Source organism: Manis javanica, chromosome 7 (genome assembly GCF_040802235.1).
Source record: "Manis javanica isolate MJ-LG chromosome 7, MJ_LKY, whole genome shotgun sequence".
Lineage (NCBI taxonomy): Eukaryota > Metazoa > Chordata > Mammalia > Pholidota > Manidae > Manis > Manis javanica.
The window spans coordinates 80,796,116-80,815,694 of NC_133162.1; the positions used below are offsets into that span (position 1 = coordinate 80,796,116).

A 19,579-nucleotide genomic window follows, 5' to 3' on the forward strand; every position below is an offset into this window, starting at 1 on the left:
TCTCTTGTAAGCAACATATGGATGGGTCTTGCTTTTTTATCCATTCTATTACTCTGTGTCTTTTGATTGGTGCATTCAGTCCATTTACATTTCGGGTGATTATTGAAAGGTATGTACTTATTGCCATTGCAGGCTTTAAGTTTGTGGTTACCAAAGGTTCAAGGTTAGCTTCTTTACTATCTTACTGTCTAACTTAACTCTCTTATTAAGCTATTATAAACATGGTCTGATGATTCTTTATTTCTCTCCCTTCTTATTCCTTCTCCTCCCTTCTTCATATGTTGGGTGTTTTGTTCTGTGCTCTTTTTAGGAGTGCTCCCATCTAGAGCAGTCCCTGTAAGATGCCCTGTAGAGGTGTTTTGTGGGAGGCAAATTCCCTCAATTTTTGCTTCTCTGGGAATTGTTTAATCCCTCCTTCATATTTAAATGATAATCATGCCGGATACAGTATTCTTGGTTCGAGGCCCTTCTGTTTCATTGCATTAAGTATATCGTGCCATTCTCTTCTGGCCTGTAAGGTTTCTGTTGAGAAATCTGATGATAGCCTGATGGGTTTTCCTTTGTAGGTGACCTTTTTATTCTCTCTGGCTGCCTTTAATACTTTGTCCTTGTCTTTGATCTTTGCCATTTTAATTATTATTTGTCTTGGTGTTGCCCTCCTTGGATCCCTTGTCATGGGAGTTCTGTGTACCTCTGTGGTCTGAGAGGCCATTTCCTCCCTTAGTTTGGGGAAGTTTTCAGCAATTATTTCTACAAAGACACTTTCTATCCCTTTTTCTCTCTCTTCTTCTTCTGGTACCCCTATAATGCAGATATTGTTCCATTTCGATTGGTCACACAGTTCTCTTAAAATTCTTTCATTCCTGGAGATCCTTTTATCTCTCTCTGCATCAGCTTCTCTGTGTTCCTGTTCTCTGTTTTCTAGTCCATTAATGGTCTCTTGCATCTCGTCCATTCTGTTTTGAAGTCCTTCCAGAGCTTGTTTTATTTCTGTATTCTCCCTCCTTAGTTCTTGCGTATTTCTCTGCAAGTCCATCAGCATGGTTATGACTTTTGTTTTGAATTCTTTTTCAGGAAGACTGGTTAAATCTATCTCCCCAGGTTCCTTCTCAGGGGAAGATGTAGAAGATGTCGAAGCTGTCTGGGTTAGTCTTGTCTGGATCAAATTTTTTTGCCTTTTCATGTTGATAGGTGCAGTGGAGTGCTACTGACGGATCTATCAGCTGGGAGAGTCAAGACTCTTTCCACTTGGCTCCTGGCCTTTCTTTACTGGGACAACTGCGACCCCTAGTGGCTTGTGTTGGGCAACTGTGTGTAGACTGGGTCTTTGTATCTTGACTGGCGGGTATGGTGGAAGCTCCCTTGCTGAGGGTGTGGCCAGCCTCAGGCTGCTGCTCTGCTATGGCAGGCCCTGGAGGGCTAATGGACGGGGGGCTGTTTGGCTGTTTACCTCCATGAGGGGTCTCAGAGATGTTGCCCAGGGGGTTAGTGCGCCCGGAGTTCCCTGGAATTTCCAGCTGCTGGACTGTGACCTGGGATGCTTCTGTCCAGCTGTGGGGTCCCTGTCCCTTTAAGACTTTCAAAAAGCACTCACTTTTCTTTGTCACAGGGGCGCCAGCTTCAGAACCTGCTCACAGGTCCTACTGTCCTGTTCCCTAGTTTCCAGCACCCCACGCATGCACTGTGTCTGCTCTCTGGTGCAGATGGCTGGGGCTGGGTGTTCAGCAGTCCTGGGCTCCCTCTCCCTCCCCACTCTGACTCCTCTCCTCCTGCCAGGAGCTGGGGTGAGGGGCACTCGGGTCCCGCAGGGCTATGGCTTGTATCTTACCCCTTTCACCAGGCTCTGGGTTCTCGCAGGTGTGGATGTAGTCTGGCTGTTGTCCTGTGTCTTCTGGTCTCTCTTTTAGGATTAGTTGTACTTGTTATATTTTCAAATATATATATGTTTTTGGGAGGAGATTCCCACTGTCCTACTCACGCCACCGTCTTGGCTCCGCCCTCAAGAAAATGTAAGATTGAGGTAATCACCAAAAACACGTGTTTTAAAGTCTATCTTGCACCCTACAGCTGGGGTTCTGAAAATGGGCCCCTGGTATAGCAATATCAGCAAAACCTCAGGAGTACCTACAACTGATCATTATATGTAGGGAAAGAAAACCAGATCACTAAGAGGCCTGATGACATGCTCAAGAGCATATAAATCACAAGTGACAAGTGTCTTGGCTGCCCCTGAATTCTTTTACACCCAGAGTGTCACTGCCTACAAAATGCATTTCACCTTCTAAAAATGCCTTCAGTGTTTCCTTGAGTGTTGCTGGCTGTTCATGTAAATGTAATAAGCTTCTCTTGGGACCTGCTAATTTAAGTCAGCTCAAATATTAGCTTACACTACTTAAATATCTTCCACTTCTAATAGATCAATCCTTTGGCTTTTGATTGAACCCAGTTAATTTACAGTAATAGCTGGAAGGCTGATTGGTAAATTACTAGTTTTGTCAATTACTAGGCAGAAAAATGAATTGAATGACATTGAGGCAGCATGGAACACATATTTCCTTCCTTGTTTAGACCAGCATAACTTACTTTTAATTGTATTTGGGATATTCTAGCTCCTTAATACATTAGTAGACTACATTCTGTAAGCAGAATGGAGGTGATTTGGAGGAACTGCTATGGGACTGCTGCCTTGCCTGGTCTGCTGAAGACGAAGGGGGCATTTTCTGAATGAACTTCAGCCTTTGCAGAGGATGAGGATGGAGTGCACCTTCCCCACCCCAAGAGCAGCATATGTCCCTTGGTGGCAGTCAGCTCAGCAGGTCAGCCTGACAAGGTCAATGGAAAAGAATTTACACCATGCTCCCCAGACTAACTGTTCTCAAGGAAACGTAATGGCCCGTGTCTCAGAGGCACGGTATACCCTAGAAACGGCACTAGTTGAAGAACCTTGAGGTCAGTAAAATAGGACCAAACTACTTCCCACCAAACAAGGGCCCCTCCCCTCCCATCCAGGGTGAGCCCCTGGACTCAGATCAGCATGTCCCACCAATGTGCATTCCCAGCAGAGACAAACTTCCGAGGGAATGTGCCCCACAGCCTGGACCTCCCTGAGCAAGCAGGGTCAGCCTCCAGGACAGCCTGCTCCTTATGTAGGGAGCAGGCTGGACACTGTGCAGCCCCAGAGCATGGCAGGGACAGCCACATGGAAAAGCAGGCCTGTGGTGGCAGATCCCTGGCTGTGGAGGGGCCCTGTGTGCCCCCAGGCTCCTCACAGTGTGGGGTGGAGCCAGGCAGTGCTGCCTATCCAGGGCTCCCAGTTCTGAAGGCACCACAGATGGCTTGCCAAACCTGCCAGGGGGTCTGAAGAGCCAAGGACAAGGGGAGCATCAGGGTGGGGTAGAAAGTGATGCCAACATCTACTTGAGCCCTGGATCAGCGGACATTCTGGGAAGAAGCTGGTGGCTAGTGAGGACCACGCCCCTCTAGGAAGCTCGGAGCATGTGCCTTCTGATGGCTGGTTGGCTTCTGAATACCTGGAATGCCTACCATTCAGTCCAGTGAGCCAAGGGAGGGAGGGGGAAGGGGGGCATTTTCACACTCCCAGGACCTCCCACTGCCTAGAGGACCTCCCTCACAGGCTGGACATCTGGCCAGGGACTGCTATGGCAGCCATGACCCCTCTCACATGGTGACCAGTGTCCTTGTTGGGGCCCTTCCAGTGCTCCAGTCCAAAGTCAGACACAAAGGGGCAAGCCTACTGCAGCTCCAGACCCAGACCTTCCACCGTGCCCTGCTCAGTGCTGGCCGTGAAAGTCAGCAGCTCCCCAGTGTCCCCCAGTGCCACATCATAAGTAGACTGGCCTGACCTTTTGAGGCCTTTCCCTCCTGATATCCATTCAGAGGAGAAAGAGAATATCACTATTAGTTAAATGGCTTTGCTTGCATAGAAATGGTGTTTAAATAGTACTATGGTTTTAAAACTTTTTGGGGGTGTATGGCCAGGTGAGCAGTTTGGGACAAAATTATCTAAAATGTATTTTCTCAAAATAACATCTTATTACTTAAAATAAGAAATGCTAAATGTTCCTAAAATCTCAGCACCTAAACACAGTAAAAGTTTGCCTCTTGCTTCAGCAAGTCTTCTGTGGACCAGGTGGCAGCATCGTCTGTCTCTTGAGGCCTCTGAGGTTGACCCAGCAGCAGAGGGAGGAGAGAAAGCTGCAGGTCACAGGAGGTCACAGGCAGATTTGAAAGGACCAGCCCTGGAAGTGGATGATATCACTCCTGCCCAGTCCCTCTGGCCAGAGCCCTGTCATCACTAGAAGGTTCAGGAACCCCCTGTGGAAGCATTCTGATTGACTGGCCATCAGCATTGGTTGTCCTATGTCCCTAGGACATTTCTCAGCACCCCAGCACAAGGCCTGCCACCGTGACACAGTGAGGCCCTAAATCTAGTGAGCACTGGCTTCACACACTCTCGACATGAAGTCAGCATATCTCATTGTCATGAACATGGTCACAAGCACTGGAATGTCCACATTAATGATGTGGGTCTGGGGATGAGAGAGGCTGAGCCCGAGGCCAGGGCATTAGTACCTCCTGCCTGGGGCAGCAGGCTCTGTCACAATGCTAGGGCCCAGCACAGCAGGGACCCACAGCCTTCTGCAAGGCCCAGGAATGCAGTGAGATGGGGTCGCCTGGAGGAATGGCCCCAGAGATGACTCTGGGAGAGTCAGGGGTGCACAGTCTGGGGTGGGGTCTAGATCAGGATCCTAGAATGGCAGAGAATGTACTGCTGGGAAAGCCAGGATGTGGGAGGTGGACCCACCCCCTCGGAAAGGGCACTCTTTCAGGGCTTGGGATTGGCTGTTTATGCTGAGGCTGGAGGCTTTCTGAGGGCTCCACCCACACCCCAGACTGAGAATTACAAGCTGGCAGCAGGCCTCAGGGCCCAGGCTCACCCTTGCATCCCAGCTGGACTTTCGTGGGTTCAGGCTTTGGGCTGGTTGGCCCTGCAGATGGATTCAGGGACTGTGGTGGCTTGGGAGGTGCAGGAAAGTGCAGGGAGCTGGTACTCAGGCCCTAAAGCCCCTGCTTTCTGCACAGCACAGTGCTGTCCCCCTCAGGGCATACCTTGTGCACTGGCAGGGTCTCTAGGGAAGCCAGGCATAGCCCTTGACACAGGGGTGAGGCAGGGCAGGGAGACACATGGAGCACACCAAGTGCACTGGGAGTGCTTGACAGGCAGCCTCTCTCTGGAATCTGTTGGGAGAAGCTTCAGGACAACGTCCTGAGCAAAGAAAGAGGCCAGACAAGTGACTCATCTCAACTCCTTAGGGAGGGAAAGCACCTCGTCCATGAAGCAATTTGTCTCCAACTTTTAGGTTGTCTTTTTTAATATCTGCATTTGGGGTAGTAATGGACCGTGGTTACAGGCTTGCATGATAAGAAAGGGGAGGATGTTTCCCTACTTGGCACTGAACTTCTTTATGATCTGTGTTGGGGTGGTTCAGTTCCTGGTTGAGTGTCAGAGGCTAAAGCTTTTTAAGATTGATCTGAGGCCATAATTAGAATTACAGGAGATAAGAAACCCTGAGTGATTGCTTTTTAAAATGTGTCTGCAATTTTCTAAGATGCTGCCAGTGGAGAATCTTATCATGACCATTGCTAAGAAGCTCGTTTCAGAAGTTGGTTCTTCAAACAGTCTCTCTCTAGACAAGGTGAAAAATGAGGACTTCCCAGAGAGCCAGCCTTTGATCAAGTTGGAGAGAGAGCTGAAATAGAGTATGAAGATCTCAGAACTATCACAGAAACCCCAAAACTCAGACCAGTGGGAGAAGTGTAGACATCCCAGGCCCTGCAGGAGATCCCCACAGGACTCTAATCACAAGGAGGAACCCTGCCCTTCACTATCCTGGGATCCTTAAATCCACATCAGACCTTAATTTGTGACACAAACAATGTTATTACAGGTGAGGGGGGTTGATTCCAGAAACAAACCAAATAAACTGGTATAGTGACCAAAAGAGGTTTTCAAATAATAATTATGACAAGCCTTTAGCACTTGTCATATTCATTCAGCCTTTAGTGCTTACAAAGCACTAGCTCAGGCAGCCCAGTGAGGAGCAAAGAACAGAGGTCAATATCCTCCATTTTACAAGTAAGAAAACCAAGCCTCAGCCCTGGATGTGCTTGAGTCCCACCTAAGTGTCACAGTAATTACAGACCCTTATAATTGTGTTTAAATGTTTGTATATATTCCAACTCCTGTAAAGTTGTCATAAGTGGACTCTATTCCTTGGCTATGTAATAATTCACAAACCATAACAACAGCACTTAACTCTCACCAGTGCTGCTGAGTCATTAGCTAATGAAATACTCAAAACAGAGAGGATTAAAGATGGCGGCAGGAGAGGTGAGACAGAGGCTTCCTCCTAAAACCGCATACAATATGAAAATATAATTACTACAACTAATCCTGAAAGAACAACAGGAAAGAGGACTGGGCCAGACTGCATACACCTGGAGAAAAGAGCAGACCTCACTGAACAGGGTAATGTACCAAAGCTGTGGCCCAGCAGGACCCAAACCCTTCCACCACCCCAGCTCACTGGCAGGAGGAAGAGAAACGGAGCGGGGAGGGAATGGAGGCCTGGGACTGCTGAATACCTAACTCTGGAGATCTGCTCTGGGAACACAAACCTACATTTCATGATGCTTGCATGGTACTCTCATGATTAGGGGGTTGGAAATCTAAGAAAGGCAGAATTCCTGGAGAGACTGAGATTCCAGCCGCTGGTGGAAAGCAGGGATCCATATCCAGCTGCTCTGGGACAATAGAAAGGCGGGCAGGCTGAGAGACTTCCTAACAAGGAAGCCCTTAGCAAGAGGGCTGCTAAAGGGGCAACAGTTGCACAGAGCTTACTGCTCAGGAGAAAGGACAGGTTGACAAAATTGTCTTGGTGCACTCTGCCCAGCAGGTTGGGAGCTTTCACGATCTTCAGGTGCTCCAGCTCCCTGGCTGGCTATGCATCTCCAAGGACCCCCTCCATGATATGCAGCCTACTGTGCCTTTCTCCCAGCCAGTCACACCAAAGCCTACCCTGGTGTTAGGCCAACCAGAGGGAAGATCTGTCTACAGCAACTACAAACACAAAGCATAGAGGCTTATACCTGTGTGCTTGGCCCACTGGTTCAGGCAGTAGAGACAGACATAGCAGCTGGGAAGCAGGAAACAGCTCTTTCCTCCCCCCAGGCACCAATACCACTCCCCTGAGTCCCCCAACATTGCTTCAGGGGCTGAGCAGCTCCAGAGAGTAGAGCTTCTGGGCACTAGAGGGTGCCATATACAAATATGAAATGCCAAAGGAACCTGGTTCAAAGTAAAATTATTAATACAACTCCTGAGAAAGATTTAAAGGACATCAACCTCATGAATCTTCCTGAAAGAAAGTTCAAGATAAAAATCATTAACATGCTCATGGAGGTACAGAAAGATATTCAAGAACTCAGGAAGGAATTCATGTCAGAGATCTAATCATTGAAGAGCACAATGGAGGATATTAAAAGCAGATTAGATACAGTGGAGAAGATGATAAATGAAGTAGAAACTAGAGAGGAGGTATACAAAGAAGCTGAGGCACAGAGAGAAAAAGGATCTCTAAGAATGAAAGAATATTGAGAGAACTGTGTGACAAATCCAAACAGAACAATATTTGCATTATAGGGGTACCAGAGGAAGAAGAGAGAGAAAAGGGGATAGACAGTGTCTTTGAGGAGGTAATTCCTGAAAACTTCCTCAACGTGGGGAAGAGATAGTCTGTCAGGCCATGGAGATGCACAGATCTCCCAACACAAGAGACCTAAGGAAGACAACACCAAGACATATAGTAACTAAAATGGCAAAGATCAAGGATAAGGACAGACTACTAAAAGCAGCCAGAGAGAGAGAAATAAGATCACATACAAAGGAAAGCCCACCAGGCTATCATCAGACTTCTCAGCAGAAACCTTACATGCCAGAAGGGAGTGGCATGATGTATTTAACGCAATGAAGCAGAAGGGCCTTGAACCAAGATTACTTTATCCAGCAAGATCAATATTTAAATTTGATGGAGGGATTAAACAATTTCCAGATAAGCAAAGCTGAGAGAATTTGCCTTCCACAAACCATCTCTACAGTCTATTTTGGAGGGACTGCTATAGATGGAAGTGTACCTAAGGTTTAATAGCTGTCACCAGAAGTAATAAAACCACAGTAAAGAAACTAGAACAGCTAATTACTAAGCAAATGCAAAATTAAATTAACTATCCCCAAAGTCAATCAAGGGATAGACAAAGAGTACAGAATATGATATCTAATATATAAAGAATGGAGGAGGAAGAAAAAGGAGGAGAAAAAGAAAAGAACCTTTAGGTTCTGTTTTAATAGCATATTAAGTGAGTTAAGTTAGACTCTTAGATAGTAAAGAAGTTAACCTTGAACCTTTGGTAACCATGAATCTAAAGCCTGCAATGGCAATAAGTACATACCTATCAATAATCACCCTAAATGTAAATGGACTGAATGCACCAATCAAAAGACATAGAGTCACTGAATGGACAAAAAAACAAGACCCATCTATATGTTCTCTACAAGAGACTCACTTTAAACCCAAAGACATACAATGACTAAAAGTGAAGGGATGGAAAGAGATATTTCAGGCAACAATAGGGAGAAAACAGCAGGAGTTGCAGTACTTGTATCAGACAAAATAGACTTCAAAACAAAGAAAGTCACAAGAGTCAAAGAAGGACATTACATAATGATAAAAGGGTCAATCCAACAAGAAGATATAACCATTATAAATATCTATGCACCCAACACAGTAACACCTACATATATGAAACAAATGCTAATAGAATTAAAAGGGAAAATAGACTCCAATGCATTCATTCTAGGAGACTTCAACATTCCACTACCTCTGAAGGACATATCAACCAGACAGAAAATAAGTAAGGAGACAGAGGCACTGAACAACATATTAGAACAGATGGACCTAACAGACATCTACAGAACTCTACACCCAAAAGCAGCAGAATACACATTCTTCTCAAGTGCACATGGAACATTTTCAAGAATAGATCATATACTAGGCCCCAAAAAGAGCCTTGGTAAATTCAAAAAGATTGAAATTGTACCAACCTCTCCTGAGGGTTGCACCACATCATGGGTTCCCCATTGTTAGGTTTAGACAAATGAGAGGGAGCTGAGCTAATCTCTAAGTAGTTTTCCCTCTACCTGCAGTGTTCTTTGAGTTTGCATTTCATATGCTATAGAAATGATGCATTTTGAATAAGCCTTCTAACTTGACACTATTTTAAGAAATATACTCTCTCCTAAGTCTTCTGTGCCAGTTGAGCCTTACCCATTTCCCAGAGGTTGTTCTGTGAACCATGGAGTCCCTGGAGCTTGTGGCTGGGGACCCCATCTCCTGCCCACAGACCTCCTTCAGGTTGGTACATTCACAAAGTATGGAGAGGAAGCAGCAGGTCTGGGAGTGGGGCCCTGCTGGACACAGACAGAATGGTATGTTCTTTGTCCACTAATCATTTACACCAATGGCTGCATTGGTGTGGAGCTAAAGATGAAGTAAGTCAGTTACAGCCTCTCAGGATAAACTTGGATATGCAGCCTGAGTAAGTAGCAAAACACAACAGATGCACATGAGCTGAGACACATGGGAGAGGAAAAAGGGGACTGATCTTTGTGGGAACCTGTTGTGTGCCTGGGGTTTGCATCCTCTTTCTACCAAAAGGCACTGCAGTGAGGAGCCCCACTGGGCCCCTCCAAAATGGTAGCATGCACTTTGGGCTTTTCGGGAAACCCTAGACCCCTCTCATCTAGGGCACTGAGAGGCTGGAGGCAGGTATTCCTTATCCTCGTGGCTTACATGTGTCCAAGGCACACTCCAAGGCCAGTGGGCAAATATCACATCATGTAACCCTCGCAGCAGCCTCCTGATGTAGATATTACTATTATTTTCATTTTACGTATGAGGAAACTGAGGTGCTGAGTAAGCCCTCATTCTGTCATGCTGGGAGTGGGAAAAGCACCTTCCTTTGGTTCTCTAAGCACCCCTACCGCAGGTCTCCAGGTGTATTTCCCAGGGCCAGCAGCACCAGAAAACTGGTTAGAAATGCAGGCTCTCCTACTTTCCCCAGACCTATAGAATCGGAAACCCCAGGGGTGGGTCCAGTGCTATGCTTGCCAGCCAGTTGTTAAAACCTTCCATTATTAGAAATTAAATCAGACAAGCCTAAGAGTAAATAATTATATTTAAAACAGGTAATAAGTACTCCAAATGCATCATCCCTGATTGTTTGACTTCATTCACCTGTGGTCTTGAGGTGACTGACCTCTGCTGAGGTGGGGGGAACACTGTGGTGCATTTCTTCCCATGTTCAATGAAGTCATGAAATCAGCAATAGGGGTATTTACAAAACAGAAGTTGGTGAATGCTACAAATCATGTAGCCTTATTTTTTTCAGATATACTGTTGTTAAATTGTTACCACTACAGCACCAGCCCTAGTGCTCTGTGTTCTAACAAGCCCCCGAGTGAGTCTGATGCCTGCTCTGAGTGCTCCACCTGGATGCTTCATCCTGACTCCTTACATGTCTTTGCCTCACTGTTAGGAGTGGGAAACTAGACTCCCCTTTTTCCCTGTTTCTTTCTCCCTACCTGACCCAGGGCCCAAGCAACGTACTGGAATCAAAGCTCTGTTCTTGATATGCAGGAGGTAGGAGGGGTCTGGGTGGCCCAAAGCCCACTCTGAGGGCCCCTTGCCATGGTGCAGGCCACATTGGGAATCACCTAAATGGGAGGTAGGAGCATGTCTGAAAGTCACAGCCCAGCTCTCAGCGGCAGCTTCTTGCACACAGAGTAAGCCTCAGACCAACCTGGTGCCATCCCCACCAGCCTGCTAGTGACTGATCCTTGCCAAGGCCTTTCTTCATTTCACTCGTACTCAACTCTTAAACTCCAGCCTAATTACCTAGGTTCAAATCCTGGCTCAGTTACTTACTGGCTGTATGACCTCAGGAAAATTGTTTGACCTCTCTTTGAAACATCCCAATTTCCTTATCTGTGAAATAGGAATAATTATAATATTTTTGTAGGGCTGTTGTGAGCATTAAATGCATTAGTGCTTGGGAAGTGCTTTGAGCAATGCCTTGCACACAATGAGATCTGTGTTTGCTTAATAAACCCCAGCTATTATTGTGTGTCAGGACTGCCCCTAGGGTGGGGGAATGGCATCTGTGCGCCTGCTCCTGCCCAGGTGAGGAGAAGGGCCGGGTCACTTCTAGCCTCCCATCCCTGTGCCACGTGTGCTCACAGAGCGTTCCCCTCACCACTGCCATCTCTTCCAGGCAACTCTAGTGTTTAATAGGGTGACTGGAGCCTCCACACAGCTGCTGGCATCTTGTGCTGGAGGGCATATGGAAATGCCTTTTCTCATTTAAGCAACATAAAGGCAGGACGTCTTTACCCACAGATGCTTGCTTTAGATAAATTACAGCAATAAACCAGAGAATCAGCTGGTAATCACTGTAACTGAATTAACAGTTACTTTCTTTCTAGGGAGCCTGGGGCTACTGGGAATAAATTAGGACTGCAGCTCCAGGATGGGGAAGTGTGCCCATTAGAGGGTGTGGACAAGATCCATCACTGGCTAATGGGTGGGTCTCCAGCGTTTGCTGTTTCAGTAATTATCTGCGTAGTTCTGGGCATTTTGCCTTTCCTGCCTGGGCCTCAGTATCTGTCATCCATAAAATGGGAGTAACACTATTGACAATGACATTACTTTCTACTCCAGCTAAATGGAAAAACACTCAGAGCTACTTTTTAAGAACTTGTACTATAATCCCGGCTCTTGGTGTAAATTGAATTTTATCTTTCAGAGGCCCCATGTGGCTAGGTACTGCTATTCCCATCTTCCTGGACAAGGAGATGGAGGTGGAAGAGGTGATGCAAGCAGCCTCCTTGCCCCACCCTAGACCCTAGCACAGAGAAGAGGGGAAAAGGAGGCCCCTCCTAGCCTGGCGGGAGGGGAAAGGGGGAGTAAAGGCAGTTATGACAGCATTTCATCTAGAACAGGCCTTCCTGAACAGGATATGGTGTCTCAGCACCCCTAAGAAGTGGGAGTTACTGTTCCATTGCATAGATGTGGGCACTCAGAGAGTTATGCAGTTTGCCTGAGGTCAAACAGCCCAGAAGTGCAGGGCTGGGACTCAAACTGAGCTCCCCCATCCCTACACTCTGTGCTCTTTCCCTGCATCTCAGCTGGGTACTACCAGATTTCAGCATTAGAGAGCAAGAACCACCCACCCCCTGTAATGTACATGCACAGATATACCAGGCATATGGCATGATCTATGCTGGGTACCTCCTGTGTGCTCGCTGACTCCCTTTCAACAGGCAAAGAATGAAATCCATGCAGTCAGGTGGGGGCAGAACTGGACTCATACAGGTCTATTCACCCCCTCCCCCATGGCACCCCAGGGACCATTACTCCAGCCCCAATGTGCCAGCCTTCCTCTCCCTGACCCTCAACAGCCTAAAACTCCTGCCCCAGAAAGTCTCCAGGGGGGTGTCCTGGAACAGAGGGGCCCAGGTGACAAGAGCCCTCCTCCTTCCACCACACTTGGATTTCCATGCCGTAGCCAGAGGAGGAATGTCTGGGCAGAGCTCCAAACGGGTGTGCAGACCACAGAGCCACTCCCCCAGGGACCCCGTGCAGAGCCTCAGCTGATCCTGGTCCCTGTGGTGGAGAGGAGGCCTGTGCTGTCCCAGCACCCTGTCTGCCCAGCTAGGGCCTGGAGGGCTGGGTCTCAGCCCCTCAGCCCCACGCCATCCCCAGGAGAACTGAGGACAGGACCCATTTCACAGCCATCTCATGCTCCCTGTGTTGGTGTTTGTCTCTCCATTTTAGGGATTCATTTCTCTACAAGGGACCCAGGTGACTGAACTTCTTCCTGACCCTGAGGACCCAGGGAAGCACCTCTTCGAGATCAGCCCAGGTAGGCCTGCACGCCTTTCAGCACTGTGCTGTGGCTGGCTCTGGTGGCCCTGTGGGGGTGTCACCGCATCTCTGGCCTGAGATCACCCAGGTAGGCCTGCACGCCTTTCAGCACTGTGCTGCGGCTGGCCCTGGTGGGCCTGTGGCGGTGTCACTGCACCTCTGGCCTGTGAAGGTCCAGGTTTTCCTCCACAATGCTTCTCCCTATAGGAACACCAACACGTCTCCAAGCACTACTCAGAAACTTGGGCCAAATCTAGAGGATGTTGCATATTTAGGGGGAAATTAGAAAAACCCATCAATTATCTGAATAATTAGTTTTTGGATGAGAGGAAAATGTGGATTTTAAAATTCATAATAAACACAAGGGAAGAAGCCAGTCAACAGGGACATCTTAGGGTGAAGGTCCAAAGACAACATCTGGGTCATATGCAAATAAGTTCAGGGAAAGCCCACAGCACAGATTCATAGTATAAAAATAAGCTTTATCATGAATCCCAAAACAGAACTGCAATGTGGAGGGAAGGAGGGGAGTAATTTAACCCAAAGAACTGCTGTCTTCTTATTCGGAGGACTTCCCAAGAAGCATGGAGGGGGAGAAGAGCCAGTCAGGGAATGCTAGCAGGTGGACTGCTGCTGTGGGTACCAGGAGTCACTTCCAAGGGGATCTTTTGGACACTATGGGGACAGGCCTCAGAGGTGTCTCACCTAAGGGCTGAGGAGGCTGGGGGGTGTACCCCCCAGCCATTAATTGGGAACTGCTCCCTAGGGAGCTATCTCTGGCATTTCTGGCCTGCCTTATGCATGGGGCCTTGAGGGAGCCAGGCATGGGGCCTTCTGCAAACAGATGCCTTCAATCATTGCAGGTGCTTGAGCAAAGAGGCCACCAGCAAGGATGGAAACAGTGAGTTCCTCAGGGAGGGAACAGGGTCTGGGCAGGGCACCAAGGGTGACAGCTGCAGGCAGCTAGTCATTGTGTAGGAACTGAGACTTCCTTCTGGGAAGTGGTGGCTGTGAATAGAGTGTGTGCTAAGTTCTCACTGGGTCTGTGAGCCAGTCAGTTTTCAGTCTCAGAGCAGCACCCCCTTCCCCAAGCAGTCCAACGAGATGACCTGGTTGTCAGCTATGCACAGTGGGATGGATCAGCCTAGGTTCAGGCCAGCAAGCAGCGGCCCACTGGGAGCAGGAGTGAGCAAATCCAAGCCTGAGACAGGGGCATGTTCACCTTTACTCTGTCCACACTGGGAATTCCAGGAGGCACAGGCAGAAGGGGAAATTCAAGAAGACTGTCCCCAACTGCATGCCTTGTATGCAAGATTCCAAAACCCACAGTTTCATTTGGGTATTCCCAACTTGAGTATTTCATTTACTGCAAGAAATATTGGTATCAAAACGGCAACAGGAAGAGGCAACAGGGAGATCCTAGGGTATGGAATGGAAAATGGTGGCTTGGTTGACTATGAAACAGGAGTAAATACATCTGCAAAGAAGATAGAGAAGAAATGAAGCAAGGCCATGCCATCTGGAGAACGGGGAGCTGGAAATGGAAGCAAGGGATGGGTTAGGGAGCAGGGGCCCTGAGCCTGGCTGTTGGGGGCAATAAGGGGAGGCCAGGACTAAAGGTAGAAGACAGTGCACTCTAGCCATCAATTCAGAAAGGCACTGACCATGTGCCCCAAGGACCAGATGGGGAAAACCACAAGTGTACACACTCTTTATCTGGTTCAGAGCTATTTACAAGGATCTCTTTGACTCTGGGAGGGAGACCCATTTGCTACGTAAAGTGACATTCACAGGTTCTGGGGATTAGGAGCGGAAATCTCTGTGGAGCCATTATTCTGCTACCACAATACGCAAAACATCCCTATAGAGTAGGGGTACTTCTATGACTATTTTATATAAAAGGACACTGGGATAGAAAGGATAGGTGGCTTGCCCAAGGACACACAGCTAGATGGCAGTAGTGTCAGAGCTGGTTCCCAGACAGCCTGACTGCCAAAGCCACACCCTGAACCAGCCCTCATCACAAGCACCTCAGACAGGTTCTAGCCTCAGTCACACCGGGGCCAGCCAGTCTAAGGATGCAGTTGCAGGAAGGAGAGCTGCTTGCATCCCTTTATCCCAAATACAGCAGCTGTCTGTCTAAGCACCAGATTCATGCAGGTCCCAGAGCTGTCCTTCTCTGCCTTCTTGCCTTTGCCCATGTGACCACCCCTGAAAACCCTGGGGTTGGGGGCCAGGCAGTGTGAGGGCGTTCAGGGAAGGCAGGTCTGGTGGTGGGCAGAGAAAGGTCCAGTCAGCCTCTGGGGAGCACTAAGAAAGGTGTAATGGTCTGGGCTGGACAGATCAGCCGGGCCTGGGAAGGCCTGGGGCGGGTGTGTCTGCCACACCCAATGCCCCAGAGGGGGACGAACTTGGCAGCTCTTGCAAATGTGATATAACTCAGGTATGATAATGCATGAGATCAGCCACATGAATTTTAAGTCCTAGTTCTATCTGTGCTCTTCAACAGTATTAAAAAAAATCACAATTTTTCATCAAGATAGAATTTTAAAAATGAGGAAAAATTATACTGTGAGTGCCACCTGGTGGAGAGACCGGCCCATTCCCCTACAGGCCCAGCGTGCTCTCCTCCCCACCCCCAGCCACCCACCCTTCCAGCCAGGCCACACCTCTGATTCTTGCTGGGTCCCCAGAGTCCCGCTGTGCACCAGCAGGAAGGAGCCAGACAGGCACTGGGATGCCAGGTCCCTGGCTCTCCCCACCTGGGCCCTTCTCCTGCCAGGTAGGTAGCTACCCTGTGTGATACTGTGATTTATAATAAGAAATACATATTTGGTCTTCACAAATCTCCTAAAAACCCTTGGAATTCCCTAAATGAGGAGAGTATTAAAGGCGTCTTTAGTTATGCTAAAGAAGTGACTTTGGGACACACTTAAGGATGTGGGCTGGTGACCAGTAGAACCAGCCAGGTGTTTAGAGGGTTGGGACTTTCAGTCCCACCTCCTGCCCTCATTGGAGGGGACAGAGACTGAAGATCAAGTTCAATCAACAGTGATTTAATCAACTGTGCCTGTGTAATGAAGTCTCCATGAAAACCCAAAAAGGACGAGGTGCAGAGACTTTCAGTTGGTGAACATGTGGAGATGTGGGGAAGTGTCACGCTCGAGGAAGACATGGATGCCCCATTCCCCTTCCCTATACCTTGTCCTATGCAGCTCTTCCATCTGGCTATTTCTGAGTTACATCTTTTTATAATAAACCAATAATATAGGAAGTAAAATATTTCTCTGAGTTCTGTGAACTGCTCTAGCAAATGAACTGAACCCAACAAAGGAGTCCTTGGAACCTCTAATCTATGATCCAGTTAGTCAGAAGCACAGGTGACAATCTGGACTTGCAGCTGGCATCCTGGGTGGGTGATGGAGGGGGGAAGAGGTGCAGTCTTGTAGGACTGAACCCTTAACCTGTGGAATCTGACATTATCTCCAGGTAGATAGTATGAGAACTGAGTTAAATAGTAGGACACCTAGCTGGTGTCAAAGAATTGCTTGGTGGTATGGCAAAAACCCACACACATTGTCACTGGTGACCAGAATTTACCTGGCAAACCCCCTGCCCTTTGAAATATGTCTGCCCCTTGCAGGCATGATCCTACTGGCCTCCCAGACCTTTACTTCTCGGCAATGTGGCCATCAGGCCCCAGGCCATGTTTAGGCCTCTCTCTAAATCTGCACGGACAGGAACAGAGTAGGGAGTGGAGAGGCTGGCTTTGGCACTCTGGACAAAAAGAGTTGTTACCCCACGAGATGCTTGTGTTGGATGGAACGGACTTGGTAATCAACAAGGCAGTGTATCTGCATGCTTTTATTTTTCCAGTGTCTACAAAATGCTACCAAGTGAGGCAGGTCAGCTGACTGCAGGGATTCACATGGGGCCCTCAGTCTTTCTCAGGAGTAACCTCTGGACTCTCATGTCATTTCCATTTCTAGGCATGTCTTTCAAGAGATGCAGGTAGCAGAGGCCAGCTCTGGCTAACTCAGGCAAAGGGGGAATTGCCAGAGGCTGTGGGGCCACACAGAATCACAGGAAGCTGGAGAGCCATGTGTGGAAGGGGCAGGCTGCAGGGCTTCAAAGGGGTCCCAGAGCCAGGAATGGAGATGGTCCATGCTCTGGGCTGGGAAGGCTGAACTCTGCCTGAGTCCTCAGTCCTGCTGTCACTTGCTCAAGTCCAAAACTCAGTGCTGTGTACATTGGGGTGATGAAGAAAGGCCAGTCCACTCAAGCACCTGGTCCACTCCAGCACCAATGCTTCACATGGTGGGAGCAAGGAGCCCCCAGAGCAACCTGGGTGCCTCAGGAAAGGTGGGGAGGGGACAGGTGGCAGTCCCATCAAACCTGCACTCCATCTGACACAGTATGGCAGTATGATTCTGTTTTGGGGGGACTGGGTGTTATATTGCTGGTCTTGGTCCTTCCCACAGAGCCACAGCAGGGCCCCAGGACAGGGTGCCTTTTCAGGCACACTTCCTCCTGGGAGTGCAGGGACCCCAGTGTGGATAAGCCTGTGTGAGCTATGAGCTGCCTTGAATTGAGGGAGAAGGGAAGTGCTGTCTTCCTGAGCATATACTGCTGCTCTGAAGTCTGGGCCTGGTTCCCACTGCAGAGTCTGTCTGCTTTGGGCCCCACAGACCATGTTTCTCAAGATATGGTGCTGGATGCTGCGGTGGAAGCCACCCAGTCCAGAGCTGTAGCAGGCACTCTGCTCTCCCACACAGCTCCTGGGCTCCTCTCCCACCAGGCTGCATGGGGCTCCCACCCACTCCCCAAATACTGGATGGGCACCCTGCAGGCAATAGTCTTGGGTGGGGGACAGCTTTGAGATCTTGGGTTTTCAGCTCCAGACAGGAGTTGGGGGCTGAGGTATGGGCAAGCAAGCAACAGGACTCCATGGAAATCAGGGAGATGGGGGTCAGCTGTGCCCAAGCATGCCAGGAATGCAGGTGATCCTCAGGGGCAGGCCAGTGTCTCCAAGCAAAAGAAGGTCCCAAGGGAGAGGATCGGGAGGATGAGCCCAGGAGTCATCTTCCCTTTGCGCCTGCTTTCTGGGCCGTCACAGCAGGGCAGGAATGTCTGCCCGGCATCCAGCTAGAGCCAGTGTTCCTGACTACCCCTCTCTCCAGAGTAAGGGGTAACCAGACAGAAGCCCAGCCCTGCCACTCATGACCTGTGTGGTTTTTGGACAATTCACGGAGTGCCCCCATGCCTCTGTTTCCTTGTTTGTAAACTGGGGATAATAATGGAGCCACTTGTGGAGGCTGTGAGATCCTGGTGTCTGGCTCATAGTAGGTGTCTGATATTTTAGTATCCTTCCCTTCCCCCTACAATCTCCATTTGTCATTAACAACACAGTTACTGCTTAGCTATTACCTGTAAGTAAACAATCCCCAAACTGTGTGATAAGAGCTCAGATAGAGGTGTCCCCCGGCCTGGAAGCCCAGAGCAGAGAATGGGGTGGCTTAGGTGGTTAGGGAGGCTGTCACTCAAGCCAAACCTTGACAGAAAAGTAAAAATTACCCAGATGGTCAAACAGGAGGAGGGCATTGCTAGAATGGTCCAGAAGAGGGAATAGAGTACACTGAGGCACAGAGGCGAGAGAAGGATGATATACAGGAGACTCGGGGAGGAGAGGACCACTGCAGAAAGGTGGGCATGGGCCAGGTCGCGGAGGGCCTCAGATGCTGGACAAGCGCTGGGGCATTAGCTGTGCAAGGTCTTCAGCTGGCAGGAGGGATGGTTAAAATCAAAGCTGTCTATCAGAGGAGGCAATTTAGTAACCACAATGTTGCTCATGTAATTGTATATTAATGATACCAAAAAAGAAAGGTATGCATAAATAATTCAATAGAGTTTTCTTAAAAAAAAAAAAAACCGAAGCAGTCCGTCAGAAAGAGCACTAGGGGTAGTGATGGGGAATTGCAAGGACCAGGCTGGACGGTGGGGGGCTGTGTGCTGCTGTTCACCTTCACCACCATCCATGCCACGCCCCCACCCTTGCCCCTGGCCAGCATCTGTGGACAGGACCACCCTGCCTCAGGAGGAGCAAGAGGAAAGGCCCTGCCGGAATGCTCACAGCAATGCAGGGGAGGCAACTCCAAAGCCCAGCCACGCAAAGCCAAGCCCTGATTCTGTAGTTACGAGCCGACATACCACGTTCCCAAGCAAGGAGACCCTGATGAGGTACAGTATCTGCCTTTGGGGCCTGTGTAAGTGTGTTTCAGACCCAGCTCAGCCCCTAATTCATTGGGGGAGCCAAATCGGATTTCCCCCCTTCCCTAGGACTCAGTTTCCCCATCTCCATCTGTAAGGAAAGAGGGATGGCCGTGCTGACCTCCAAGGTGTCACCCAGAGAGAATGGATTCCAGCAGTTTCTTACAGCTGCACTGGGTCTTTGAAAACACTCTTGGGCATTGAGCTTGCAGCTGCCTGTTCATGTCCAGCCTGCAGCTTGGAGCAGATAG

At 48.8% G+C, this 19,579-nt stretch overlaps 1 protein-coding gene across 3 annotated transcripts in view; it reads left to right on the forward strand.

Moving 5' to 3' along the window:
• The window catches only part of ARHGAP22 (Rho GTPase activating protein 22), a 193,494-nt gene that overhangs the window by 60,675 nt on the left and 113,240 nt on the right, over positions 1-19,579 (forward strand). For all 3 annotated transcript variants that reach the window (XM_073241236.1, XM_073241238.1, XM_073241237.1), the window contains one exon: positions 12,972-13,059. In XM_073241236.1, coding sequence (XP_073097337.1) covers positions 12,972-13,059 — 88 coding nt within the window. The remainder of the gene's footprint in view (positions 1-12,971; positions 13,060-19,579) is intronic.